Raw genomic sequence first — 25,137 nt, 5'->3', positions numbered from 1 at the left:
TCAAGCATTTTCGATTCCAATGTCATTTTATGCAAAGCCAATCATTGCATTTGGTTTACAGAACAAACAAGCCAGCCATTTAGGGCATGCAAGGTGGTTTTCTCAGAACCAAATACGAAACTGCACGATATAAGCTGTTAGAAACAAAAATTCTTCACGCGCAGCTCCAAATAAAAAAAAATTTCAAGTGCAATTTTTTCTTCAAGCAGTTTTTTCCTATATATTCGAGAGCAATTTTTTAAACACGTTTCGACAGGCAATACAATCCAACCTAAAGTTCAATATAACTGAAGACATCTCACAGCAGAAATTGGCGTGACTGAGTGTAAAAACAATGAATCCTTGACTTCTAATTATAGAAATTACTATAGAAATAAGAGTTACAGTACCTAAATACTTTTTGTATGCGTTTTTTTCAGAACGCTGTAAACCAATTTTAAGTGCTGTTTTTGAAAAAACTCTAAATAATGCATTGCTTTGTTTACATTTTGACAGTATGTAACATTAGCCAAATGGCTTTTTCATTTTGCAAGTTGAGATTTTTTTTGAAAAAAAATTATTTTATGCTCTAAATGTTGAAAAGAAATTTTCTGCTTTTTAATGCATCAAACTGGTTGTAAAATCTTGCTTGCAGATTGCTAGACTGCTAGCGATATCAAAGCAATTATACACTTTTCAACACCTTTCGAGATTAGTGATTCAAAATCATTTCTATAATGTCAATGCCAGACTAACTTTTTCATTTTCTCATATTTTACACAGACTTCGGTTTGCTTCTACGTCTCAAGAAAACTAAAAACGAAAGATCAATAAGCTTTCTGTTTCAAAAACTTCGGATGTTTCCAGGCTTGCAACTGTTTCACTTTGGATTTCTGTACCGTTTCGTTGCAAACTAAAAAAAATTCTTCTCTAATTTGTAATGGAGTGCCTCAGCCGGAAATTAAGCTCAAAAGAAGCAATTAAATAGTGAATACAAATTTTGTAATTTAGCAACCCTGTTTCCCGTTAACAACATTTGCAATCTTAATTTTTTAAATCATGCATAATTCTTAACTTCAATTCTTTTTTAAAATTTTGCTGTGAACACCGAGCTCAGTCGCCCATTTGCTGAATTCATTCTTCTTGAGCCGCAAACTTAAGGTGCGGATGAGGATGAATTCATAATAGTTGAAGCAGTTTTGTTTTGAATGTTCATTATTTTCAATAACATTATAAAAACTGCATTTTTCATTTTTCGACAAATCAAGGAGTGGGCTCATTGCGCTTAGTCAATGTGTCTGATTTTTGTCCTGATTTTGATAGAGTTTTGGTAATTTTTTGTGTCACATCTATTTGATGCGGTCAACAGGTCTAGTTTCTTCTCTTTTTGCCTATCTGTTGTTATGCCTATCAATTGTGACTATTCACGTCGTGATTTACTTTATATTTTAATGCAAAATGTTTTTTCTTTTGTGCTCGGGGAGCATAAGTTTTAGATGAGCAGCGCAAGAGCATTATGTTTGAAAACACATTACCGCCCGGGGTGATGTGGCAGAAATATAGCAGACTGCGATTCGAAGAAACGGACTTTTGATTCAAATTAAGGTGGCAAATGTATGGCCCAGACAGCGGATTCAACCTTTGGATCGTACCCTGGTGAATTTCCGGTGAATCTGGATTTCAAAATCTTTTGCTAACACATTTGGGTGACTTCAATTGGGCTTCTTAGGTCCCCGAAAAATATTTTAGTTGATAAGATTGTGTGGAGATGTAGCCAAGTAACTCATAGAAATTTTATGCACTACGGATTTACGTGTAATTGTGAAGCAGACCTTGGACATGTTATACAGAAAAATTTGTCTTATCTCAAAATATCTCCAAAATCAGCGAATATTTGTCTTCAAGCTGACAAAAGATCTTGGAATACTTGCACGTCATCAGCAGAAATATTTTCGAGTGTGTTTTTAAGTTCTACAGTTGGTAAATTTTCTGAGATGGAAAATCAGGCAAATTTTTGCCAAGATATTGGAAATCATAGGGATGTCGTGGGTCTTCGCTGAGGGTTTAAAAGTTATATTGATAAACAATGTTGTCAGTTGAAAATACTTTCCCAGGTTCAGGTCCAGACCCAAAATGAGCTATGATGAAACCCACTCGAGCGCACACCCGTGTGCTTCCAAAGGGAAATTACAGGGTGTTGGAAGGAACACTACAGTGTCTGATCAGAGGTCACTGCAAATTTGGTCTGGAAAGTCTGATCATAGGTGGATTTTAGCACAGGATAGTCTGAATAGAAAGTTATTCGGGCTCACAGTGAATTATAGGTAATCGTCGGTTTTCGTCGTTTTTACCTGAATAGCCGAAAAACAGCCGAAAAAAGGCAATCATAGGTCAAATAGCGCGCTAAAAGTAAAGGTACTAACTTGGCGCAGCTCCTGTAAGACCAGCCAATGGAGATACAGTTGCAGAATCCAGAGGGAAAGCCAGACTGCTTGCACGCAGTTGCATAGCTGGGACACACCTACAAAACAAACAATAGTAAACAATAGGTGTATGCATGACTGCGTACGCTTGTGTGTGAGTGAGCGCGTGAGTGAATGTATGCGTGAGTAAACGTGTGTGTGTGTGTGTGTGTGTGTGTGTGTGAGAGAGGGAGTGAGTGAGTGAGTGAGTGAGTATGTATGTTTGTTTGTGTTTGTGTGCTGTGCGAGAGTATTTGTGTCTCTGTGTATGTATACATCGAGTGAGTGAGTATTTATATATATATATATATATATATATATATATATATATATATATATATACACTATACTTGTATATACTATATATATATATATATATATATATATATATATATATATATACATATACACTATATTTGTATATACTATATATAAATATTTATTTATATACAGACATATATATATATATATATATATATATAATATATAAATAAATATATATATATATATATATAATGTATATAAATATATACAAATGATTGCGTGCCATTGCATGTGTGTTTGAGAGCGAGTGGGTGTGTATATAAGTGAGTGTGTGGGTGTTGCTTGAGTGTGTGTGTGTGTGTTTTTTGTGTGTGTGTTTGTGACTTGTGTTTATATGGGTGCCTGCGCTTTTGTTTTTTTCATGTTCAAGTGTGTTTGTGTGTGTGTCAGAGTGAGTTAGAGCTTTAGTATATTGTTGTATTTAATTAGTTGTGAGCGCTTTATGTTTATATAGAAAAAGTGTGCTTTTGTGTGTGATTGAATGAATTAGTGTTTGTGTGTAACTAGGTGTATGTGTGTATGTGAGTGAGCTAGTGAGTAGTTATTTTTATGTTTTCGTTTACATTTGATTTTATGATTGTGTTTGATTGTTTCTGTTAGTGGTTTCACTCTTGAGCTTGTATTTGTATGTTTGTATGATGTGCCTTTCTCTTTGCGTGCAAGAGTGAGTTATTAACGGTGTGGGTGTTTGTGTGTCTCTTCGTGTATGTCTGGTTGTGCCTATTTGTGTGTCTGCTTGGGCGTGTGCAATTTTATTTCATTTCTGTCAGGGTACTTGTGTGGTCTTGCTTGCTTGCGTGTGTGCATGATGGTATATGCGTTGTTTTGGTTGGTTGTGCGCGAATATGTGTTTACATTTGCGTTTCTCTGCATCCGTATTTATGTTTATTTTTTTCTCTTTGTATGTGCGTGAGTGACTGAGCGCGTATGTGCACTTTTGTATGCATGTGTGAGAGTGAGTAATTTTGCTTGATTGTTTGCAATTGTTAGTGCGCGTGTTTGTTTTTTTTTTCGTGTGTTTCCATCTCTGAGTGTGTCATTGAGTGAGTTAGTGTCTGAGTGTGCATTTGAGTGGGTGTGTGCTTTTGTCTGTGTAGATGTTTGCCTTGACTTTCGTGTTTGTAATCCTCTGTCCCAATGAATGAGTGATTGTGTATATGTGTGTGTTTCTCACTCTGTGTGTTTGTGGGTGACTGAGTGAATTAGTGAGTGAGTTTATGAGTTTTTGTTGTGTGTGTGTGTGTTTTGAGGGTTTTCAGGTGTTTACAAGTGCGTGCACGTATGTGGGAGAGGGAGGGAGTGAGTGAAAAATCGTGTGCATGAGTGTGTGGGTGGATATGTTATTATATGATTGTGTTTCTTGTGTGGGCTTCCCTGTATATAAGAGCACTTGTGTGTGAGATAGTAAAAGTTGGTGCGTGTTTAAGTGAAAGTGAGTTTGAAAATTTGTGTATTTTTGTAGGTGTGTCTGCTTTATTGTTTTGCTTTGTGCGTATGTGAATGTGTGTTTGTTTCATTATCTGTGTGATTGTGTTTGAGAGAGTGAGTTTGTATTAGAGTATGTCTGTTTATGTGAGTGGGTGTGTTTGTTTTTGTTAGTGTATGCCGGATTACTTTTGTGCTAGTGTATATATGTGTGTTCGCTTCTTTATCTGTGTGACCTCTGTTTTTGTGTGCAAGAAAGTGAGTGCGCGTTGGAGCTAGTTTCTGTTTATGTGCGAATTTCTGTAATTGTGGATTTGTGTTAGTATGTTATAACATGGTTTTGTGTGCTAAAAACAAACTGCGCTTGATTTTTTTCGGTCGTGTTTGTTTATTTGCTTTTGTGTGTCTTTGTGCATGTGTGTTATAATTTCCTTATCAAAAAGTGCTTTTGTGCTTGAGTCAGTGATTTTTTGTTTATACGTCTGATTATTTATCTGTGAACGAAGGAAGTTTCTTAGTGTGAGAGTGCGAGAGCATGAGTTTTTTTGTGTGCTTGTTTGTGTCTGTTTATGTTAGAGACTTTTCACTCTATTTGTTAGGGTTTATATAAGTTTTCTTTGTGTGATTACAATTGTGTGTAAGAGTTAGTGTTAGTGTTGTGTGTGTGTGTGTTTGAGTGAGTGACTGTATGTGTGTGCTTCGGCGTGTGTGTGTAGATGTGTGTGTGTGTGTGTGTGCGTGTGTACGTGTGTGTGATGTATGTTTTGCCAGTCTGCTAAAGTGTTTTTGTGTGTGAGATTGCGTTTCTGGGTTAATTAGGTGGGTTTGAGCTATTTGTATGACTGTGGTTGTGTTTTGTTTGGTGTTTCTGATTTTGAGTATCTGTCACTCTTTGTTTGAGAGATTGATTTTTTGTTTTTTGTTTGCGTGAGTGATTGAGTGTGTGTTTATCTTCTTACTGAGGATTTCAATGACTGTTTTTGTTTTTCTGTGCATTTTTCTCTCCGTGTGATAATGAGCGAATGATTGAGGGAAAAAACAATTGAGTGAGTTTTTGTGTGTGTTTGTTTTTGTGTGAGTTTATTTGTATACAAATGTGTGCAATTATGAGATAGAGGGAGGGAGTGAGTGAATATATGTTCGTGTGTATTTTTGTGCGTGCTTGTGGTAGTGTGGTGGTGTTTGTTTTTTGTCTTTTCTGTTTTTATGAGAGTGTGGATAAGTTTGTGTTTGTATGTTATAGTTTTTTTCTATTTTTGCTTGTTTTTGGGAGTGAGATTTTGTGAGTGTTAATGTGTAAGTGATTTTGAATGCTTGTGTTCATTTTCGTGCGTATATGTGTGTTGTTTTTTGTTTCTAATTTTGTGTTTGTGTTTTATATGTGTGTTGTACGTGTTTGTGTTTGGAGAGTGAGCGTGTGTTTGGGGTTGTCTGTTTATTTGTGTGAGTTTGAGTCTGTGTTTGTTTGTGTATGTTTGTGTGTTCTTGTGCTCATGTGTACGAAATTGTGTGTTTCGTTCTTTATCTGTAGGCAATATGTGTTTGTGTGTAGGAAATGATTGTGTGTTTGCATGAGTGTTCGTTTATTCGTGTGTTTCTGCATGTGTTTGTATTTCAATTTTTGCGTATGTTTGTGTAGGTGTTTGCATGAGGGAGTGTGTTTGTGTCTAGTTTTTTGTGTGTGAAACATAAATTGTGTGTTATTGTCTTCGCTTGAGTTCAATTATTTGTTTTTGTTGAGTGTTTTTGTTTGTTTGTTTTATGTATTTTTTGTCTTTGTTGCTGTTGTTGTTGTAGATTTACAGCCGATGGCTGATGGGAGTCTAACCCTGGCAAGTCGTCGAAAATCTGTTCAAGTTATTTCTTCACGTATGGCAACCGCACGCTAATTGCCAATTGCAATTATCTTTGTTTGGTTACGTTTGTGTGTAAGTGTTAGTGCGTGTGTTTGAGTGAGTAACTGTTATCTCTTGAAAAACATTTGTTGACGAATTTATCTCTTGAATTACATTTATTGTCAAAATTCCACATAACGTTCAGGATTCTGTTTTTCAAGGCTTCCGTTTTTAGAAAGTCGATATCAAAGTTCGTTTTTTTGACAGCTCTTGCGGTTTTGAAGATGAACTCACTTCTGGCTTTCTCAATTCTGACTTTCCTCAGATTGAACAGTTCAGAGTTTCGTCCTCTAGATTCAATCAGATCAGAAAATTTGATTCCGTCGGGTGTTTCCTGAAAAAATTTCGAAAAACGTGAGAAGGTCTTCAGCTGTATATACAATGGAAGCGGTAGTATATTCAGTAGTAGCAGGCTTGTCTGGTACTGTTCTTCATTATCGGTTATACAATTGACAGCTCTTCTTTGAAACTTCTCAATCTTTTGGTTAGTTTTTGTCAGTTGGACACAGTTCTTTCCGTAGAGCAGCAAAGGCAAAACGATTGGTTTATAAAGTCTGAGCTAAATTAACGTCTTGACTTTGAAGACCACATTTCCCCTTACTGCGTACAAAACTCTGGTTTTTTCTTCAGAACAGCGTTGACATATGCTGACCAAGACAAAGTGCTGCACACTGTGATTTCCAGATCTTTTTTTTCGTTTGCAGAGTTGAATTTCTCTGCGCCCAGGTGATGATCGACATGACTTCCGCGAAAGATTATTTGAGCACATTTCTCAAATGCTAGTTCCTTTTTGTTATTTTTCACCTATCGTTTGATTGCCAGTACTTCCTCCCGCGCTTTTTGGTGGTTTTCGCAATTGGGAGGATTTTAGGGTAGTCAGCAAAGATGATTGTGCTACTGAACTTGAGCACTTGAGCACGTGTAGACCGTTAATGAAGATGCAGAACAACGAGAGTGCAAGAAGTGAGCCCTCTGGTACTCCTCTTGTGACATTTAGTGTTTCCGAGGTGACTTTTTTTACTCTCAAGTAATGTTTCCTGTCCTTTAATTAATCGTATAGGAGTTCGAGGAAGCGGCTTCCGACTCCCATTTGTGCCACTTTCTTCAGCAGTTCAAAAATTAGAACTATCGAAAGCTTTTTAGAATTCCAAGTACAATTCCATGATTTCATCATGCCAAGTACAAGTCCCTTATAGATTCTTTTCAGGAACGAAATCATGTTCGTTAGGACTGTTCTCCTTCAAACAAGACCATGTGGTCCACAAAAAAGTCGTATAGTGCTCTGTACCTTGGCTGCTCCAGTACTTTACAGTCGATGTTCAATAGGGATATAGGGCGGTAATTTTCAACCATCCTTTTGTCTCCTTTCTTGTAGACTGGAGATATAGCTGTCACTTTCCAAAACTTTGGGAATTTTTGAAGCCTTCTGATCTTCTTTAATAGTTTGTGGAGGCACTTACTAATGTGGAGGGCTGTTTTCTGGAATAAGATTGGAGGGTATCCGTTCGGTCCTCTTGATTTTTTGATATCAAGAGTCAAAGATTTTATTTTGCTAAGATGTCAAAGATTTTATTTTGCAAAATTCTGAAGTTCGTCAGCTTAGGCTTTTCAAATTTGATATCTGAGAGCTTAACTCAACTTTCGGAGAGTAAACGGATCGAAAAAAGTTGTTCAGGAAGACTTTTTCATGGAGGCTTGAATATGCAACTCCGTTTCTCGTCATCATTTATGGGAGAAAAGTGGATTTATTTAGACTTATCAGATGCTTGAAGATCATGTTTTTATCTGTAGCCGGCCACATTTTTTCCTGGTACATCACCCTATCGGACTCTGCAACTCCAGTGACCATGTTTGCATCTTGGTTACCAGGTTTCTTCTGTAGCTAGTTGGCTTCAATTCTTTATGTCGTTTTTGTGTCCTCACTCTCTTCATCGGATTCGAAGTACCGAGGGTTATCCATGGTGGTACTGACTGACAATCTTTTGTCCTCCTGGGTACGTGAATTGCGATGATTTTTTCCAAGTTTTCATCGAATTCGTTGCACATATTGTCGATGTTTGAGTAACAGACTGCTTCAAACTCAGCTTGCTCCATGGTTTTATTCATTTCCGAGTAGTCTGCATAACCAAAACTTCAAAAGTTGTCGATGGGAGGTTTGATTTTCTGATTTTGGTTTTCCAGTAAGAGACAGATTGCATCATGATCGTAGCAATTATATGATTTTGAGAACTCATCCTCTTATAGCGCTACTAGAGAGCAGTTATCGAATAAAGCCACATCGAGTAAGTTGCTTCCTCTCGTCTCGAAGTCAACTGCTTGCTGTAAGAGATTTGATTCCATCAAGTTCAGGATTTTGTGATTTATTGTGTCGGTTTTGTCTCTATCAATATGCGCTTATGTGCTTAAGTGCGTAAGAATTTCTGTGGGTTTGTGTAAGTGAGTTGGAGTTTATCTGTTTTTCTGTCCATCTCCGTGTGTTTGTGTATGCTTATGTGTTTGTTAGCTTCTGTATCTGTGTATTTTGTCAGTTTGTGTGTGGGAACAACTGAATGGGCGTTTGCGTGTGTGTTCGTTATTATGTGTGGGTTTTTTTCTGTGTTTAAATGTGTTTTTGTGTGTCTGTGTGTGTGTTGTGTATTTTTGTCGGTGTATTTGTGTCAGTGCTTGTGTGAGGCAGATCGTTTAAGTGTTGGCTGGTTTGTGTGTGTGTGTGAAAAATAATTTGTTTGTGATTGTGTTCGCTTTTGCTTGCTCTGGTGTGTGTATTTTGGTGTGTTTGTGCGTTTGTGTGTGTTCGTTTCTCTGTGTTTGAGTAATTTTTCGTGTGTGTGTGTGTGTGAATGTGTGCTTGTGTGTGTGTGTGTGTGTGTGTGTGTGATCGTGTTTCTTCATTTTGTCTCTCTCTTTCTCTGCGTGATCGTATTTTTGAGAGTTAGTCTTTTAATTGCATGCGCTTTTTCATCGTTGATCATTACCAGTTTTATTGTGTGCTTTCAGTATATGAATGAAATACACCAGTAGGTTAACACCTTTCTTAATATAAGAGCACTGACAACTAGAAAGAAGTTCTCTGTACAGAAGAGTGGAGTATTCTGAAATTAATAATTTGTAAAACTCAATATTATATCTCAATATTATATATTACATTTTCCAGGATATTTTGAAAATGAATTTAAAATTGTTCAGCAGAAAGTTTTAGGGGCCCATAAATCAAAACTCAAATTATGAGCAGACATACAAATGTATACAAAAGGCACCAAAAACGTTTAAAAATGGTAAAAATAGAGACAGTTTTCAATTTTCATTTTGATCATTTCATTGAAAAAAATATTCTCAAAATAACATTCATTCTTAAAACGTCAACGAAATCAACTCGAATAATTCTGAAAAACAAAAGAGTTCGATTAAATTTACAAAATTTTTCAATTTAGTCCTGTGTTTTTTAACACAACTTTTTTCTTCAAAAAAGATATTGAATTCTTTTTAAGCCGAGTATAAAGAACAAGACAAAGAAATGGGATTCGGTTCAAAACTGGGACATGGCCATGGACAAGACCGAATGCTAAGCATGCAAAATCTTTCAAGACGAATGGTTATCATGGAAGATGTTTGCACGCTCCTTCCGGTTCAGCTCTCGCCTCGTTAGTTCCTAATGGCGCCCATCTTGTTTTGCCGGAAAGAATCATGTTTTTCAGTTTTTTAAATAGATTGCAGAGGAAAAAGAAGAACAAAAAATTGAAATTTTTCGCGTCATAGGCTCATAATGTTAGTATTTTGATTCTTTAAGCTTTTTTCGTATTTTTCAGGCTTTTTATGTTTTTTTTTTCGCCTGTGCAACGCTTAAATCCTGCAGGATTATGCACAGTATTCCAAGATTTTTGAAAGTTTAACATCCAAACATGACTTGGGTAAATAATTTTATAAACAGATGCCTACTCTCAACTCAAAAATTTTGATGATGTCAAGTGGATCAAATGGATATAATCAAAAATCGAAATATCAATCAGAGCTCCTGATAGTTTAATTAATAGTTTAATTATTGTAGTTTAATTATTGTACCAGAGGGTCCCGAGACACATCAGAAACAGGCCTCGTTATATGAGTCAGATAAAACAAGTCTAGAAACCGTTTAAAAAATTTTCACAATAAGGTTGGTCGGAACAATTAGTTTTTACTCCATAAAATAACTTTATTCTGAAGTGAGTTTTTCAAATTTTACTACAACTATCCTTAAAATGCTACAGCTAACACAGAAATCTTAGCAATTATCGAAGAAAGAAATAAACGATAAAATAACTTACAAAAATTTGAGCGAGGACAACACATATGATCAAAACATTTGTCCATGACCAACTGGTGCGTAAACTCATCTGGCTGCTATTCATCCACCGCCATTTTCCCTGCTCTGGCTCCTTCATCGAAAGCAAATCATCATCACTCCCGATTTTTCTCCAATTGCCATCCAAACACACCTCGTTAGTCCCAGAAATAATCTTTGTTGCGCCTGAGTTCAAATTGAAATATTGCGAACTGAATTTCATCATTATTTTTGTACTTATTGATTGATGATGAATGTTGAACAAATTTGACAGCTTTTGAGAAGAGTCGAGATATAATTTGAAGACTGTTTTAACTGTTACAAATAGTCTCTCTCTGTGATTGTGTTTGTTTGTGTTGATCGATCTAAAACAAACAAGGAGAAAATGATGATTTATTTTTACATCTTCACGTTTTGGTTGTTGATAAATAAAACAAAAAATAGGCGGCTGTTTTATTCCCAAAAGTTGTAAAATTATGGGAATAGGAGTACAGGTAGGTCAAGAAAATGTTGACGCGATTGGGAATGAATTATGAAACAAAGTGGCATTATTGACGCAATCAACTTTATAAATAAATAATTCCGATTGACGAAATAGACCACGCACACTTTTCCACTTCTCAATTTTAACACGGCCTGTTTGATCACAAGAGTGTGAAATAACAGAAACATCGTCAAAACAATAGATCAGAAATTGTTCGCTTTTCGAATTATGATAAGCGCCAGTGAACAACAATCATGAAAGAAGAATTGCTACAAAAGCTCGTGAGAAGATTTATTGGTTTCTCCAAGTTTTTCAAATGTGTGAAATTCAAATTGTTTCCGTAAAGGATGAAAACACAATGTATTGCAGTAATAATAATCAGCAAAAAATTTAAAATTGAAACCTCGGAGTCGAATTATGGCAGTCTAAATAGTATTGTTCCAACGTTTTTTTCAAAATGCGAGGCTGGATTTTTTTCCTCAAATTTTCACTTTTTGTTAGCGCATCGCAGAGAAAAAAAAGACGTCGTTTTGTAGCCCTCGGGATCTAGTTTTGATTTATATTAAAAACTATCAGAAAAACTATCGCTCGGGGAGACAGGTCGTGCTGAAATTTAAGATAAAACACAGACACTTGTGATAAAATTAGTAGAGTAAATGAGTTTTGATGGCCACAAGTAATTCTTTACAGTTTTAAGCCTAAAAATTAACGATTGTAACTATTTGACCAAAATTGCCAAAAAAATCAAATATTTTTTATTCATTCTCGAAATTTTGTTTGAATTTTTTTGGTCTCTCTGTTATCTGTATTATAAAAACTAATGGAAACATTAATGTTTCTTTGTATGGAACAAAAGTTTTTTTGGAAAAAGATTTCTTAGAGGTCTCAAAATAAGATAATTTTGAGCTCTCAAAAATTAGGATAAACCAAGAAAACAGAACATTTTTTTCTCAAATTTTGTTTAAAAGACTTTTCCGTCTCTGTTTTTCGCATATTAAAAATGAATGTAACCAATGATGTTTCTCTGTATGGAACAAACTTTTCTGGAAAATAGATGACTTCAGGGAACTTACAGCTTTCAAAGTAGCAAAAAAATTATTGGAAAAAATAAAACTAAAAGCAGAAAACTCATTTTTTTCTAAACTCTGGAGTTATTTCTGCAAACAGTTCTTCTAAAATCAAAAAAGGTGACCATTCAAGTACTTACAAAACTTCTGTGACGCAAAAAACGGTTTCATGGAATGAACTTCAAATCAATGACTTTCAATATTGAACATTGAAGATGGAAATACTTTCTTATCTGTTTTATTTGTACCCCTTTTATTGTCACAGGAGATCATTCGAATTAATTTCTTCTAGTATAAAGCAGTAAACAATAATTGAAGAGTTGTAGAGTCTATTGATCACCAGGTTGAATAATTTAATAAAATAGCTCTTTTTTTTGAAAACTCGGAAAACTTTTTTTCCCGTTTATCTTCTTCTTGACATTCTTCTTCAAAACGAACGAAGTTATCGTCTTTTCCAAACTGTATAAATGTCTGAAAATTGAAAAAAGAACGAAAAGTGTGTTGATAACGAAAGTGTTCATATTTAAAACATGGTGCTTTTAAAGATATAAGTTTTCAGCATATAAAAATTTAAAAAATAGTCTTTTTGTTTAAAAAATTATCCAAAAAATGAAAGGAACAAACGTTAAAATTAGTGATAACCAATTTTCCTCAATAATACTAAAAACAGCTTTGTAAGAACAGCCATTGACTTTCCTTTACATATAGGGCACAATTAGAAGCAGAGTGCAAAAATTGTCAGAAATCTTAAAAATGAGATTAATTACATAACCATCGCTGATCAAACATAATCAAAGTCAATTTGTGTTTTTTGCATCCAGCTGGTAACATGCTTTTGCGATCTTGGAAAAGAACAAATTGATCCTTTTTGATCATGAATCGTCAAGTATGGTAAAAGTTTTGAAAAAAAAGAGGTTCTTTCCAAATTTTAGTGTCAATTGCGTGATAAACGATACAATTTCATCAAGACCATAAAAATTAAAGACATAATTTTCCGAACAAAACAAGCAGACATAATTGAACGTTACAAACCCCGGGTAAAGATAAGTTGCCAAAGAGAAAACTAAAAAAGCTTTTCTTTATATCGAGGTTTTTATTTGTGCGTATGTGCGTGTTTGCGTGTGCTTGTGTGGTCGAATGCATGTGAATTTAATACGTGTGTGTTTGTTGGGGGCTGAAATTTGTCTTTTATGTAAATCCAAGAAAGTGAGAAAAAGAGATCTGGTCTGAGAGAGAGAGAGAGAGAGAGAGAGAGAGAGAGAGAGAGAGAGCTAAAACCTTCAAATGATAGTCACAATCAGAGGCAGAGTGCCCATATTGTTTATTTAACTAAACTTGTGCCTAATAAATCTAGCTAATAACACACCTGCTTAACGTTTTTAAAAAATTAGGAATTGGCTCATTATGTTCATAAAACATCAAGAAAGACAAAATTTTTGAAAAAAACTTTAAACTTAGGTTATTTAATTTTTAAGAGTCAATTTTACAAGTACCAACAAATTTGCCTTAAGATTTCCACCCCTCAAGAATAAACAAAAAAATATATAAATGAACCAAACGAACCACGGGTCCCCGGAAAAAGAAAATAAATAAAAAACTTTGTGTCGGGGCTTTCTTTGTGTTCGTCGGCGTATGTGTGCGTGTGCCTGTATGTGTATGTGTATGAGCGCGTGGGTATAAGTAATGTGTATGTGGTATATCTGTGTAAGAAAGAGGGGACAAAAAAAGTTATTCTGAAAGTGTTAGTTTCTTTAAATGGGAGAAATAAAGAGAGACAGAGTGCAAAAACGGTCGGAAATAGTAATATTTAGAAACACTACATATTATTTGTCACAAATCGCGGCTTTAGGTTTGTCCAAAACCAAAACTATCAATTTCAAATCACGCTTGTGACGCCTCAGAAAAATTTTAAGAAACTAATATTTTCGATTTTCGTAAGGCTCTTGAGACATCAAAAATTCCTGAACATTTTTCGAACATTTTCAAAAAGTTTCATATATTATTTCTCTGATTTATTACTGGAATTATTTCTAGCATGATTACGTAAGTATTATGAAAGTATTATGCATCAACTCTTTGATGATGTAGGAGTCATATATGGAAACTTGGATTTCATTCAAGGATCATACATGATTTCTTTGGTTTCATGCGAGGACCGTATTACGAAGTCGAGTTTAGATAGAATGAAATCAAAAATGATCCTTGATTGAAAGCAAAAAAACTTCAACCACGGATAACGATTTGATTGCAAACAATGATCAGTTCCTTCCTCGATATTTCTGAGGCCTTGGGTAATCTTGCATCTTGCAGGTAATGCTGTCCAGGTATTGATGAGAAATGTTTTTTAATATTTGACGGCAAATAACTTGACGAGAAAAAAATTATCAGTTTAAACTATCCGCTAAGCTTTTTTTGGCTGTACAATCTAAATTTGTCTCCTGTGAAACAAAAATACAGTATCTATAACTCATAAAACATTGCTGTGACAATGTTATTTTAGACCAAAACCTGAGAGTTAGAGATGAAATATCTGCAACTGAGCTGCGGGGATACTGAGACAGAGAAAATTCAAGAATACTGAAGGAGGCACGCAACATCATAAGTCGGTGGCTTAAGCAGGGCTCTTATGTATACATCAGAACGATGCATAAAACTCCGACTTATGATGCTTGCGTGCCTCCACTTTTTTCTTGAATTTTCTCTCTGAGTATCTCCCCCTGCTCGGTTGCAGATATTTTATCCCTAAAAACCAAGTGGTACGCTAAAATAGAAGAGTCATAGAAATGTTTTACGAGTTATTGATACAGTATTGTTGTTTTGGCATTTTAAATTTTTCAGGTATTGCAAAACACTAAATTTTGTTTCTTTTAAATGGCTTCAATTGAACGGATCAACTAACTTTGTAAATCAAACTACCATCAAATATTGCCTTCCGAGATTTAAAAAAAATAAGTTTTTAGCTGCTTTTTACGTTTGTCATGAAATGTGCTTTTCAAATGCATATTTTTCCACTTCCTTTGTTTTTATTAACTGATGCATGGAGCAAATTACTCAGAATGTAGGTAATCTTGAATGATTTCAATCTTCTCTTGCTTAATTACTTTTCTTCAAAATTACGGTCAACTTTAATTTTAGAGTGTTTTTTTTGAAAATTAGTGCCGAAAATAAGTTTTAACACTTTTTTCAAATAGAGGTTATCTACCGATTGGGTTAAAATTATGTAATCGGTTATCAGTAAGCAAATAAAGCCAAGAATATACAACCAGTTGTAAATATTCGACAACTTTCAAACCGCAGATATCTATCTAATACCCTCAATTTGATTCAAATAAAAATTTGCTAAAAATGATGGTTCGATTCGATCAATTTCGTGCCTTAATATCCGTTAATATTGTGGTTGTTAGAATAACTTTTGGCAGTTGTTTTGTGGCATTCTGGTTATTGTGCTCTTTTTTTCAGCTGGATTTAAGAAATATCTTCTAAGCTATAAACCATATTTTAGTGTTTGCCAGAAAACTGAAAACTTAATTTCAAACTGCTCGTCGTTGAGAACATGAGAAGAATAAATGCGTAAAATCACATTGACTATTTTTCTAATAATCAGACAGCACAAACTGCTCATTTAATGTTGTGCCGAAGATTCTACTCACTTCTGTACTTGTTTTTCCGAAGATCTCTTAAGTTTTTTTGCGAATATAGAGTGAAGTAACTAAACTGCGTTCTGTAAAAATGAGCCTGTGATGAAATAACTCAACAAATCAGTATGTGTCGATTCAGTCTCGATTGCTTTAGGTTTCAATGTAATATAAAACACGTCAATTAAGGCTGATAATTAGGCCCCAAAATTGTATTAAGTCTTCCTATTGACAAAATATACAATTGACAAAATGATTTCTGGTTGGATCCAATTATCTAGTTTTCAATAAACAGCCCTTTCAATAGTTCAAAGTTAAATTGACAATAATTACACAGAAAAAATAACAAGAAAATGCATTTGTTTAAATGCAGCAATTTTTAGAATTGAAACATTTTCGCAACAACGTTCAGTGTTTTTTTGGTGTTAGCGCGTTTGTCGTCAATTCAATGTAGCTGAACTAGTCAAATTGTTTTATGATTTAGTAAAAATGTTTCAACCATACAGCAGTAATAGATTTACAACCAATTGATTAATGGGCGCAACCTGGTAAATGTGTCAAAATTATGATATTATAACTAATAAATCAGTAACAGGTATGATAAGAAACGAGAAGGCTGCTGCTTTTGTACTCTAGTTAACATGTACATAAAACAAATCCCAATGCTAAAAGGTCAAACCAGGTCCTAGAGTGTTGCAATATTCATCAATTCAAACATAAACACCTGACCTCCCGCGAAGATATGCTCTATGAACTTTTTGAGAAGAGCATATCATTAACTATGCTTCAGTCAAAGTTATGCAAACATGTCACAATTGAGCCCTAACAGAAATATGTGTAAAAAGCCATGTAATTAATGGGTTTGCGCTTTACAATCGAAACAAAAACAAATCACTGAACTCATCATTTTATGTGATGATTTCCTCTATAAAAGGCAGAACTGTTTTGATTAAAGAGCAGGCAAACACGCTTCTGTCATTTCTTATGGAAAACTTATGACTGCTGATTAATCAAATGCATTCGATGAATTTCGACACCCTTTAGCTTCTGAAAATTATATACCAAATAATGACTTTGATCATGCAACAATCAAACATGGATATGATAAAATAGAGGAATATACTTCACCTATTAGTTCTGCTGGAGTTTCTCTAGCCGTAATTCCCCAAGTTTACTGAAGTTTCTTGAGCTTTTGTTTTGCTATTTAATAATAAATTATTAGATATAACTTAATTATTGTTTACAAGATTTCTCTCTTGTATTTGAATGAAACTATTAGTCTCCCAAATTATTTTTGTGTGAAGCGTCTTCCTCAATTCGGATGCAGTTTGTTCAGCTGAAAACAGACCAGAATGTAGGCCAGACCAGACCTGTGTTTGTTCACTGTGGAAAAAAATTAGTCCAGAGAATACACAACAAATATCAGAGAAACAGGCCAGTCCAAAGGTAGTCATTTCCATAAAACCAGCCGCACCGAAACTTAGTGATATGCATATCCAGAACAAATAATTCGAAAAATACGAATCGTCTTTTTGATACGATGACAGAAGATTTCATTCAGGAAGCTTCGGCCAGGGTAGTTTTTTTTAAATATGGTCAGCATTGGAGCATTAACAGAAATATTTAGGAACGGTTAGCAATGAAATCTTCTTCAAATCTTCATGATTTACTTGACATTTTCCCGCTTTCCGAAGATTTCAATCAGGGAATGCCAGAACCGCCATAGCTTAGCAAAATTCATCCAACTAGTTAATTTCTGTGAGGAATCTTCATCTTTTCCCTAACTTTAAAGCTCTGCTAATTACTCGGTACATCGGAAAACAGAGCAGATTTTTCGCGAAAAAAACATGTTAACAGTCTTTAATGAGAATCAGCAACAAACAAAAAGAACAAAAATTTAAAAATACATACATATATATATATATATATATATATATATATATATATATATATAAATATATTTATTGGAAATAAATAATTTCAAATAAAGAAAAACATAAGGTATCATCCAAAAAATTTCGACAGGTTTATGTTCATTCATACCTCCATATAAGACCTGAGATTGATACTTGTCATTGTCCAGAATATGTCATAATATGTCTGCAAAACAAACAACAAATACAGAAGGGAAATAAAAAAACAACTAAAAGTTGTGAGAAAACGGTGTCTCAGCCGTAAAAAACAAAATCTATTCCGTGAACAGTCAGATGAACACAATTGCACTTTTTGAACACTAATAAGGTGATATGTGACCTCTGAACAATGGGACTACGTAGCAAGTAGACAAAAAATGACATATTTAAGAAATCTATTTGTACTTTTCGAAAACAATTCAATTCAAAGTCATGATTAGCTATCACCTGAAACCGCTAAATAGGTCCTCACTTTTTTTCCTCGACAGAAAACCATTGAGATCTGTCATATTTCAGAATATGTCATAAATCTAAAAAAAACTGCAAATACAGATAAAGGTAAAAAATATCAGAAAATTTTTTTATTGAAACCAGTGTCGAAACAATTAGAACAATGAACAATGCTATAGATATTTTTCAATCTTGCTTTCTTGACGAAAAAGACAAAAGTTATGTGATATACCAGCTGTAATTTATGAGACTAGGTAAAAATTTTAAAAAATTAAAAATTTAACATAATTTGGCAAGAGCAAAAACCAAACTCAAAGATGACAAAATATCAAAAAACTAAAATGTCATAAAAACTTCAAAGATGGCAGAAAGTCAAAACTGATTGGGAAAAATTATAGTATCAAAACCGAAAAAAACCATTACTTGAAACGTCAAATCGCAGTAAAATATTAATTTCCAATGCAATTGAAAGACGATACAATATGCTTCTGCTAACCTTCAGCTACAAGTTGACCTGGAAAAAGAGAAAAAGGCGGCATAGCTCAATAATCGGCTGTTTATTTTGACAATAAAAAACTTTGAAAGTCAAAATGGCCATAAGTTTTCAACTAAAAATCTAGAAAGGTTACTTTGAAGCTTCATAGGAAGCCAATTTAATGTGTTAGTAGCAAGTCTTGATATAAATTTTACTGTTTGTTAATTGCAAAAAGCAAAAAAAGCAAAAAAAAAAACAAAAAGGCAATGACTGGACTGATTTTAATCCCATTTTTTTCCGACTGTATAAAACAACGATTGGATCAAAAATCGCCTTCCTATAGCTGTTTTGGCAGTTGAAACACAATTGTGGCGCTTAATATGGATTTGGATAATTTGACGAAGACAGTCAAAATGACAAAATTTAATGGTGCATTTTTGATAATTTCCATGTTAAATTAGCAATAAACCGGCATAATTTGAGCTCAAAGTCATGAAAGTTTTTAGCTATCAGCTGAAATCAGTAAATCGGTTTCCTTGCTCATACATAAAATGGCACTATCAACTGCAAATATCCAGACTTTTTTTCATACGACTACAACAAGAACAACAATTATAGAAAAAGTTAAAAATTCCTTCAAATTCTGCTAGGCTATAAGATGGTGTTTAAAACCCTTAAAATCATAATCCATTCTATGAAAAACTTGATATATTGAATTGCGGCTTTTGTTAAATGCCAATAATTCGATATCTGGCCAGTTATTAATGTGACCAGATTAGAAAAGGAACCTCAATGGTAGGAAAACGTCCAAATAAAAAAAGGCGGCATAGCTCAATAGTTGGCTGTTTATTTCGAAAACAAAAAACTTTGAAAGTCAAAATGGCCATAAGCTTTCAACTAAAAATCTAGATAGGTTACTTTGAAGCTTCATAAGAAGCCAATTTATTGTGTTAGTAGCAAGTCTTGATTTAAATTCCACTGTTTGTTAATTTCAAAAAGCAAAAAAGCAAAAAAAAACAAAAAGGCAACGGCTGGACTGATTTTAATCCCATTTTTTTCCGACTGTATAAAACAACGTTTGGGTCAAAAATCGCCTTCCTATAGCTGTTTCGGCAGTTGAAACACAATTGTGGCTCTTAATATGGATTTGGATAATTTGACGAAGACAGCCAAAATATCAAATTGTAATGGTGCATTTTTGATCATTTTCATGTTAAATTAGCAATAAACCGGCATAATTTGAGCTCAAAGTCATGAAAGTTTTAAGCTATCAGCTGAAATCAGTAAATAGGTTCCCTTGCTCATACATTAAATGGCACTATCAACTGCAAATATCCAGACTTTTTTTCATACGACTACAACAAGAAGAACAATCATAGAAAACGTTAAAAATTCTTTCAAATTCTTCTAGGCTATAAGATGGTGTTTAAAACCCTTAAAATCATAATCCATTCTATGAAAAATTTGATATATTGAATTGCGGCTTTTGTTACATGCCAATAATTCGATATCTGACCAGTTATTAATGTGACAAGACAAAAAAAGAACCTCAATGGTGGGAAAACGTCCAAATAATGAAAATTTTCTGCAAGAGCTCGTGGTATCGAAACCGCAGAACCAATATTTAAAACTTAAAACTTCAATAAATTTAAAATTATAATGCGTTAGAAAGACGATGAAACTTGTATTTGGTGATAAAACGATCAACTACAAGTTGACCAGAAAAAGTGAGAAGTGGCAAAGCTGAATAATCCATTGCTTATTTTGAAAAAAAAAATGCTTATTTTTAATTATGAAAACATCCATAGGTTTTTAATAAAAAACTAGTTTAGTTTATTTGAAATTTCATAGGAATCTATTTGAATTTCTCCAGCAATTTTTTTAAAGAAAGACAGTGAATGATTACAATCCGATTTTCTCTGGAATTTAAAAACAAAGATTAGACCAAAAACCAGAATTTTTTTGCCGTTCGTCCATTTGGAACACGTTATTGTTTTGATTATATTATGGACATGGATAATTTGACAAAAAAGACAATATGAAAAATATGACAATCAACAATATGATGCACGTTTGATAATAATCGAGTTCAATTAGCAAAAACCGGCAACAGAAAGCAAAAACCCAGCATAATTTGAATTCAAGAACACACTAAAAGAACTCAAATAAAAGTAGTCCTTCTTGGACTTAAGGAAGATTGTTTCAGCACATTTTAGGTTTTTAATCGCGCAAATTTAAACAAAGTGGACTAAAGAAGTTTATTTCGTTCCATTTTTGATGAAAAAAGTTGAATTTCGAAGAATTTAGCAAAACAAATTGGACAATACATTGGATCAATTAGGTCAACAACGTTCATCTACTTTTTCAGGTGAAACAAACAACACTCTTTAACAATTTCAAGATGTTTTCCTGCAAAATTGACACAAAAATGGGTTAAAGTTTGGAAATATTTGACAAGAACAACGAAATCATTCAAATGTTCACAAAAATTTGAAACTCGATAACTCCGTGGAATAAATGAAATTCGAACAAATCTTGTTGGTTACCTATTCTCCCGGGAACAGGCTTTCTAAATATATCAATCACAATCCTCTATTATAAAGATCGACAAAAATTAGTTGAACTAAAGCGGGTCGGGACAAAAAACATTGTCAGCTACTTTAAGAACACATTTAGATTCTGTAATTATAATTACAGTTTAATCCTTGGCATATTTGGCCACTCAGCTTTTGACTGATCAGTATTTTTAAGTATTGCAACATCTTTTGTGCTTGCTTTCTCTGTAACAAATTTCAGACATTCAGAATAATAAAGTCAACTTGTCTTTTTATATAAAGAATCATTCTCTCTTCTTGCTTTTCAATAAAAAGCACCTACATTGGAATCTTCTCTTAAAATATGCATCGCAGAAATCATGAAGTTCAATGCCGTTAAATTTAAATACAAATATATTTCAATTTACATTAACTGAGAAGAAATGCGCACAAAATTTACGCATCAGGAAAACAAATTAAGTATTAAACAATGATTGGACTGCATACTTTTCCAAGAAAAAATAAATTTGTTCAATTATCTCAATTGTTTTGTGATTAAGTGATTAAACATTATCTAAATTAGATTCTGTAATTAAGTTTACATTTTTGCCCTTGGAATATTTGGCCACTGTTTCTGATATATATCTAAAATGTCATGTTTTTGCGGAGATTTCGCTGTGAATAACTGCAACCATTAGGAATCATAAATTGCAGTGTTTTTTTAATGCAAAAAATCTTATTTATTTTTGCTTGATTTCCACAACAAGACAAATCTGATCACGGGAATGAATTTTGAAAACTCCAGTCGAAAATTTCTTGTTTTCTATAACAAAGTACGTTTGTCAGTCGAAATTTTCATTTTTAAGCAATGTTTGCAATTTTTCAAAGAATTAGCGACACTTAATGAACGTTCTGTAATTGTTCTCACCTGAATTACACTTGAACTTGCCTGAATTTTACCTTAATTTTACAGTAATTTTTCAGGCGTCACTGGTTGAACATTTACCTGAGTTCAACTGAAAAATACCTGAAAAAAGTACCATAACTGTTCAGGTGATCGGAATTTTTCAGGCGTGTTTACCAGAATTGCACCCGAAAAATACAGGTAAAAATACCAGAACTTTTCTGGCAATTACATATAAAAATTTTGGATCACCTGAACTGTTCAGGTATTTTTTCAGGTATTTTTCAATTGAATTCAGGTAAAAGTTCAGCCATTGACGCCTGAAAAATTCAGGTAATTTTCAGGTTGAATTAAGGCAAGTTCACGTGTAGTTCAGTTGCCTGAACGGTTCAATAAAATTCAGGTGTTTTTTTTTTCAGATAAAATTACCTAACCTTTCTTTAGTGTGTAGCATCTAAGTTATAAGTTAAATGGTCTTCGAAGGCCGCAATATGCAACGTTTCATATTTTCTTAAATGTTTGCTATAGTCAACATTAATATTAATGCTTTACAGTAACAAGTAGCACGTTTTTGATCCTGCCAATAATGATAGAAAACTATTTTTTCTGTATATGAAGTAAAGAGAATTTTTCACTGGAATTACGTTTGTTGGGTTTTCTGCATGTAAACTTTTTCCATTATATTTTTTGAAGTTTATTCAACACAACTTAATTTTGTTTACAATAGGCAATTTTTTTTTCTGTTTTATAGTATTAAGACCTTTATTCAGTTGTTATAAATACTTCGGCAGTTTCTGCAGACACAAAAATTTTTTTGCGATCCGTGGGCAATCAGCAAAATTGTATGAATTTTTACAATCCGTTAGTTAAATAATTAAGTCTTTAACCTGGGAATCTATTGCCAGTGCTTCATAGTCCGTTGCACATAATTCAAGAATAAACTTGGTGAAATTTACCATTTCAATTTTTGGGATCGGAAGAACAAAGGATACTTTGTTTTTGTATAATAGGGCTTCTCGGTTAATATATTTATTTATCTATTTATAACTGGAAAAAAAATCAAGTAAACTTAAAAGTAGATTTTAATTGGTAATTTTTATCCGACAGAAAAATTATTGAAAATTGAAAAAAGTAGACAAATCATAAAAGATTTTTGCTTATATGTGTCAGAAATTTTTGCTTTGGGATATGAAATTTAGTGTTTCGTTAAAAGTTTAGATTATTAATTAAAATTTGTTAGTAAATCTATCACATACCTTACTTTGCAGCTGCACGCTTCGGTGTTTTTAAATATAATGAAAGCGCAGCTCTTTTTCCTCCTGGGTGGCCTTTTAACTGGTAACTGGTAATTGGTCGGCATTGGTGGTTTATAAATTGATAACACGCTCGATGGATTTCAATAAACGCTTCTTATCTTTAGCAGAGACGGCTATAGAGAACGGAGTCTTTTATCATCTTCAAATTATTAAATTTTTGCCTGCCTCATCACAAATGAAAAAAGAAAAGAGAGAGAGAGAGAGAGAGAGAGAGAGAGAGAGAGAGAAATAAAAAAAATATAGTTAGATCAGTCCATCAATATTAGCCCTTATTTGGATATACTGACTCAATTCACATTAGACACAGAAACTCATGTAGATAGTGTACACGTGTGTGTATTTGGATGTATGCACTTGACATGACTGATTTTGAGACAAAATGTCACTTTCAGTTAAGAGGCACCTGACAAGATGTAGAAAGTTTATTTTATATAGTGTATAACTTCAATCCAAATTTTTGTTCAGTATCGCATAGAATTCCCAAAATCTTTACGACAAATGGAAGTATCTGGAATAAAAAGCACACAAAGGCAGATAACCTTCACATTTTCATAACTTTTGTGTCAATTTTCTGCATAATGTAAAGTAAATTAAGAAATCTAGTTACGAATGACAGGATAATTACAGAGCACATTTATTCACCATCAAAATAAGAGCTAGTGTTCTCTTCTCCCTGCTTTCATCGAGTAAGAACTATACCTAGGTTTGGACCTCGACAAAAGAAAAGACTTTATAATTCTAGTGGGGGGAGGGGGCAATTTTGACCATAATTACACGGTTCAGCATGTAGTTAAAGGCGAGCTGGTCTTTTCACGGGACCAGCTAGAGTCTTTAAATAGCAATTTAATGTCGAGATTGGTCTTTTCATGAGTCGAGCAAAAGATTGCTTTGGCATTTTTAATCATTTACAACAGGCAGTCAAACATTAAAAAACAGTTTCAATTTTGCCAATAATCTCAACAAAGCAGAATTCTTGACATAAATTAGTTGTCGCAAGTAGGCTATATTACAGATTTGTTCTAGTGAATAGAACTAGTTACAATAACTTAAACAATGAGATTAACTCTTATTTTTTCAGTCCGTTTCATTACAAGTAACTGACACTGTTGGTAGTTATAATAGAACAGCTCCTTGGTGGTCCGGTTACTAGTTATAAAAAAATTAGATGGCAAGCGTAGGGCCCCACCGGATTGCATTCCCTTAACTAAGGACCCATGGTGTCTGATCTTGAAGGTAACTTTTGATCAGACTTTGCATGCGGCCCCAACATAAAATCAGCTACATCAAATTGGCTGAGCACACTACTGTGAGCGGCAAACACTGGCTCAATTGTAAGCCTTGAAGTGAGGCGAAACTCTTGACACGCTCTAGACTAAATATCTTCCTAACAAATTGGAATTTATGAAGTTACACCGCTTGACTACGCTACTCTTAACGTGCAAGTAAAAATTTTGAGTCCAGCATAAAATTTTTGGATCGGCTAAAGTCTAGCAAAATGATAGGTTCGAGCTAAAGACCAGCAGCAAAAACTCGGGTGGAGCTAAACCAGAACTTGGGTTGAACTAAAGCCTAGATTATCAAATAAGACGAGTTGAAGTCTTTACATTAACAATTTTAGTCGAGCATGGTTTTCATACCTTTTTTGTGTCGAGCAGGGTTTTTCACATATAGGGTGTCTGAAAAGCGTAGAAAGCTGTCACTGAAGTTACATCTATCTTGTTTTTTGGTTCGCCGCAATTCTCTTCGATAAAAAACGTCAACCAACTGTATCGAATCACTAACTTCAAGGTCTGCTCTCTAGGAGATTGTTTTCTATTAATTGGCCAATAGGTCAACAAAGCAACTTGATATAAAAATTTCCGAATGTTGGAGAGAGTCTACCTAAAATTATCTCGATTCTGGAAATCAGTTATTCTTTGAGATTATTAAAAGTGCAATAAAACAACAAAATTCACT

The 25,137-nt window shown here is 33.8% G+C and overlaps 1 protein-coding gene across 1 annotated transcript in view; it reads right to left on the bottom strand.

Annotated features, from left to right (window-relative positions):
• LOC142348823 (uncharacterized) overlaps nt 1-23,240 on the bottom strand; it is a 34,638-nt gene extending 11,398 nt beyond the window's left edge. The window contains exons 1-3 of the mRNA XM_075400349.1: nt 23,122-23,240; nt 10,387-10,768; nt 2,403-2,500 (exon numbers count right to left, since the gene is read on the bottom strand). Of these exons, the coding sequence (XP_075256464.1) occupies nt 2,403-2,500; nt 10,387-10,768; nt 23,122-23,225 (584 nt within the window). The 5' untranslated portion in view covers nt 23,226-23,240. The remainder of the gene's footprint in view (nt 1-2,402; nt 2,501-10,386; nt 10,769-23,121) is intronic.
• Nucleotides 23,241-25,137: the final 1,897 nt, after the last annotated feature.

This window comes from Convolutriloba macropyga, chromosome 10 (genome assembly GCF_964194025.1).
Source record: "Convolutriloba macropyga chromosome 10, txConMacr16.3, whole genome shotgun sequence".
Classification (NCBI taxonomy): Eukaryota; Metazoa; Xenacoelomorpha; order Acoela; family Convolutidae; genus Convolutriloba; species Convolutriloba macropyga.
This window is presented reverse-complemented; position numbering and strand designations above follow the sequence as displayed.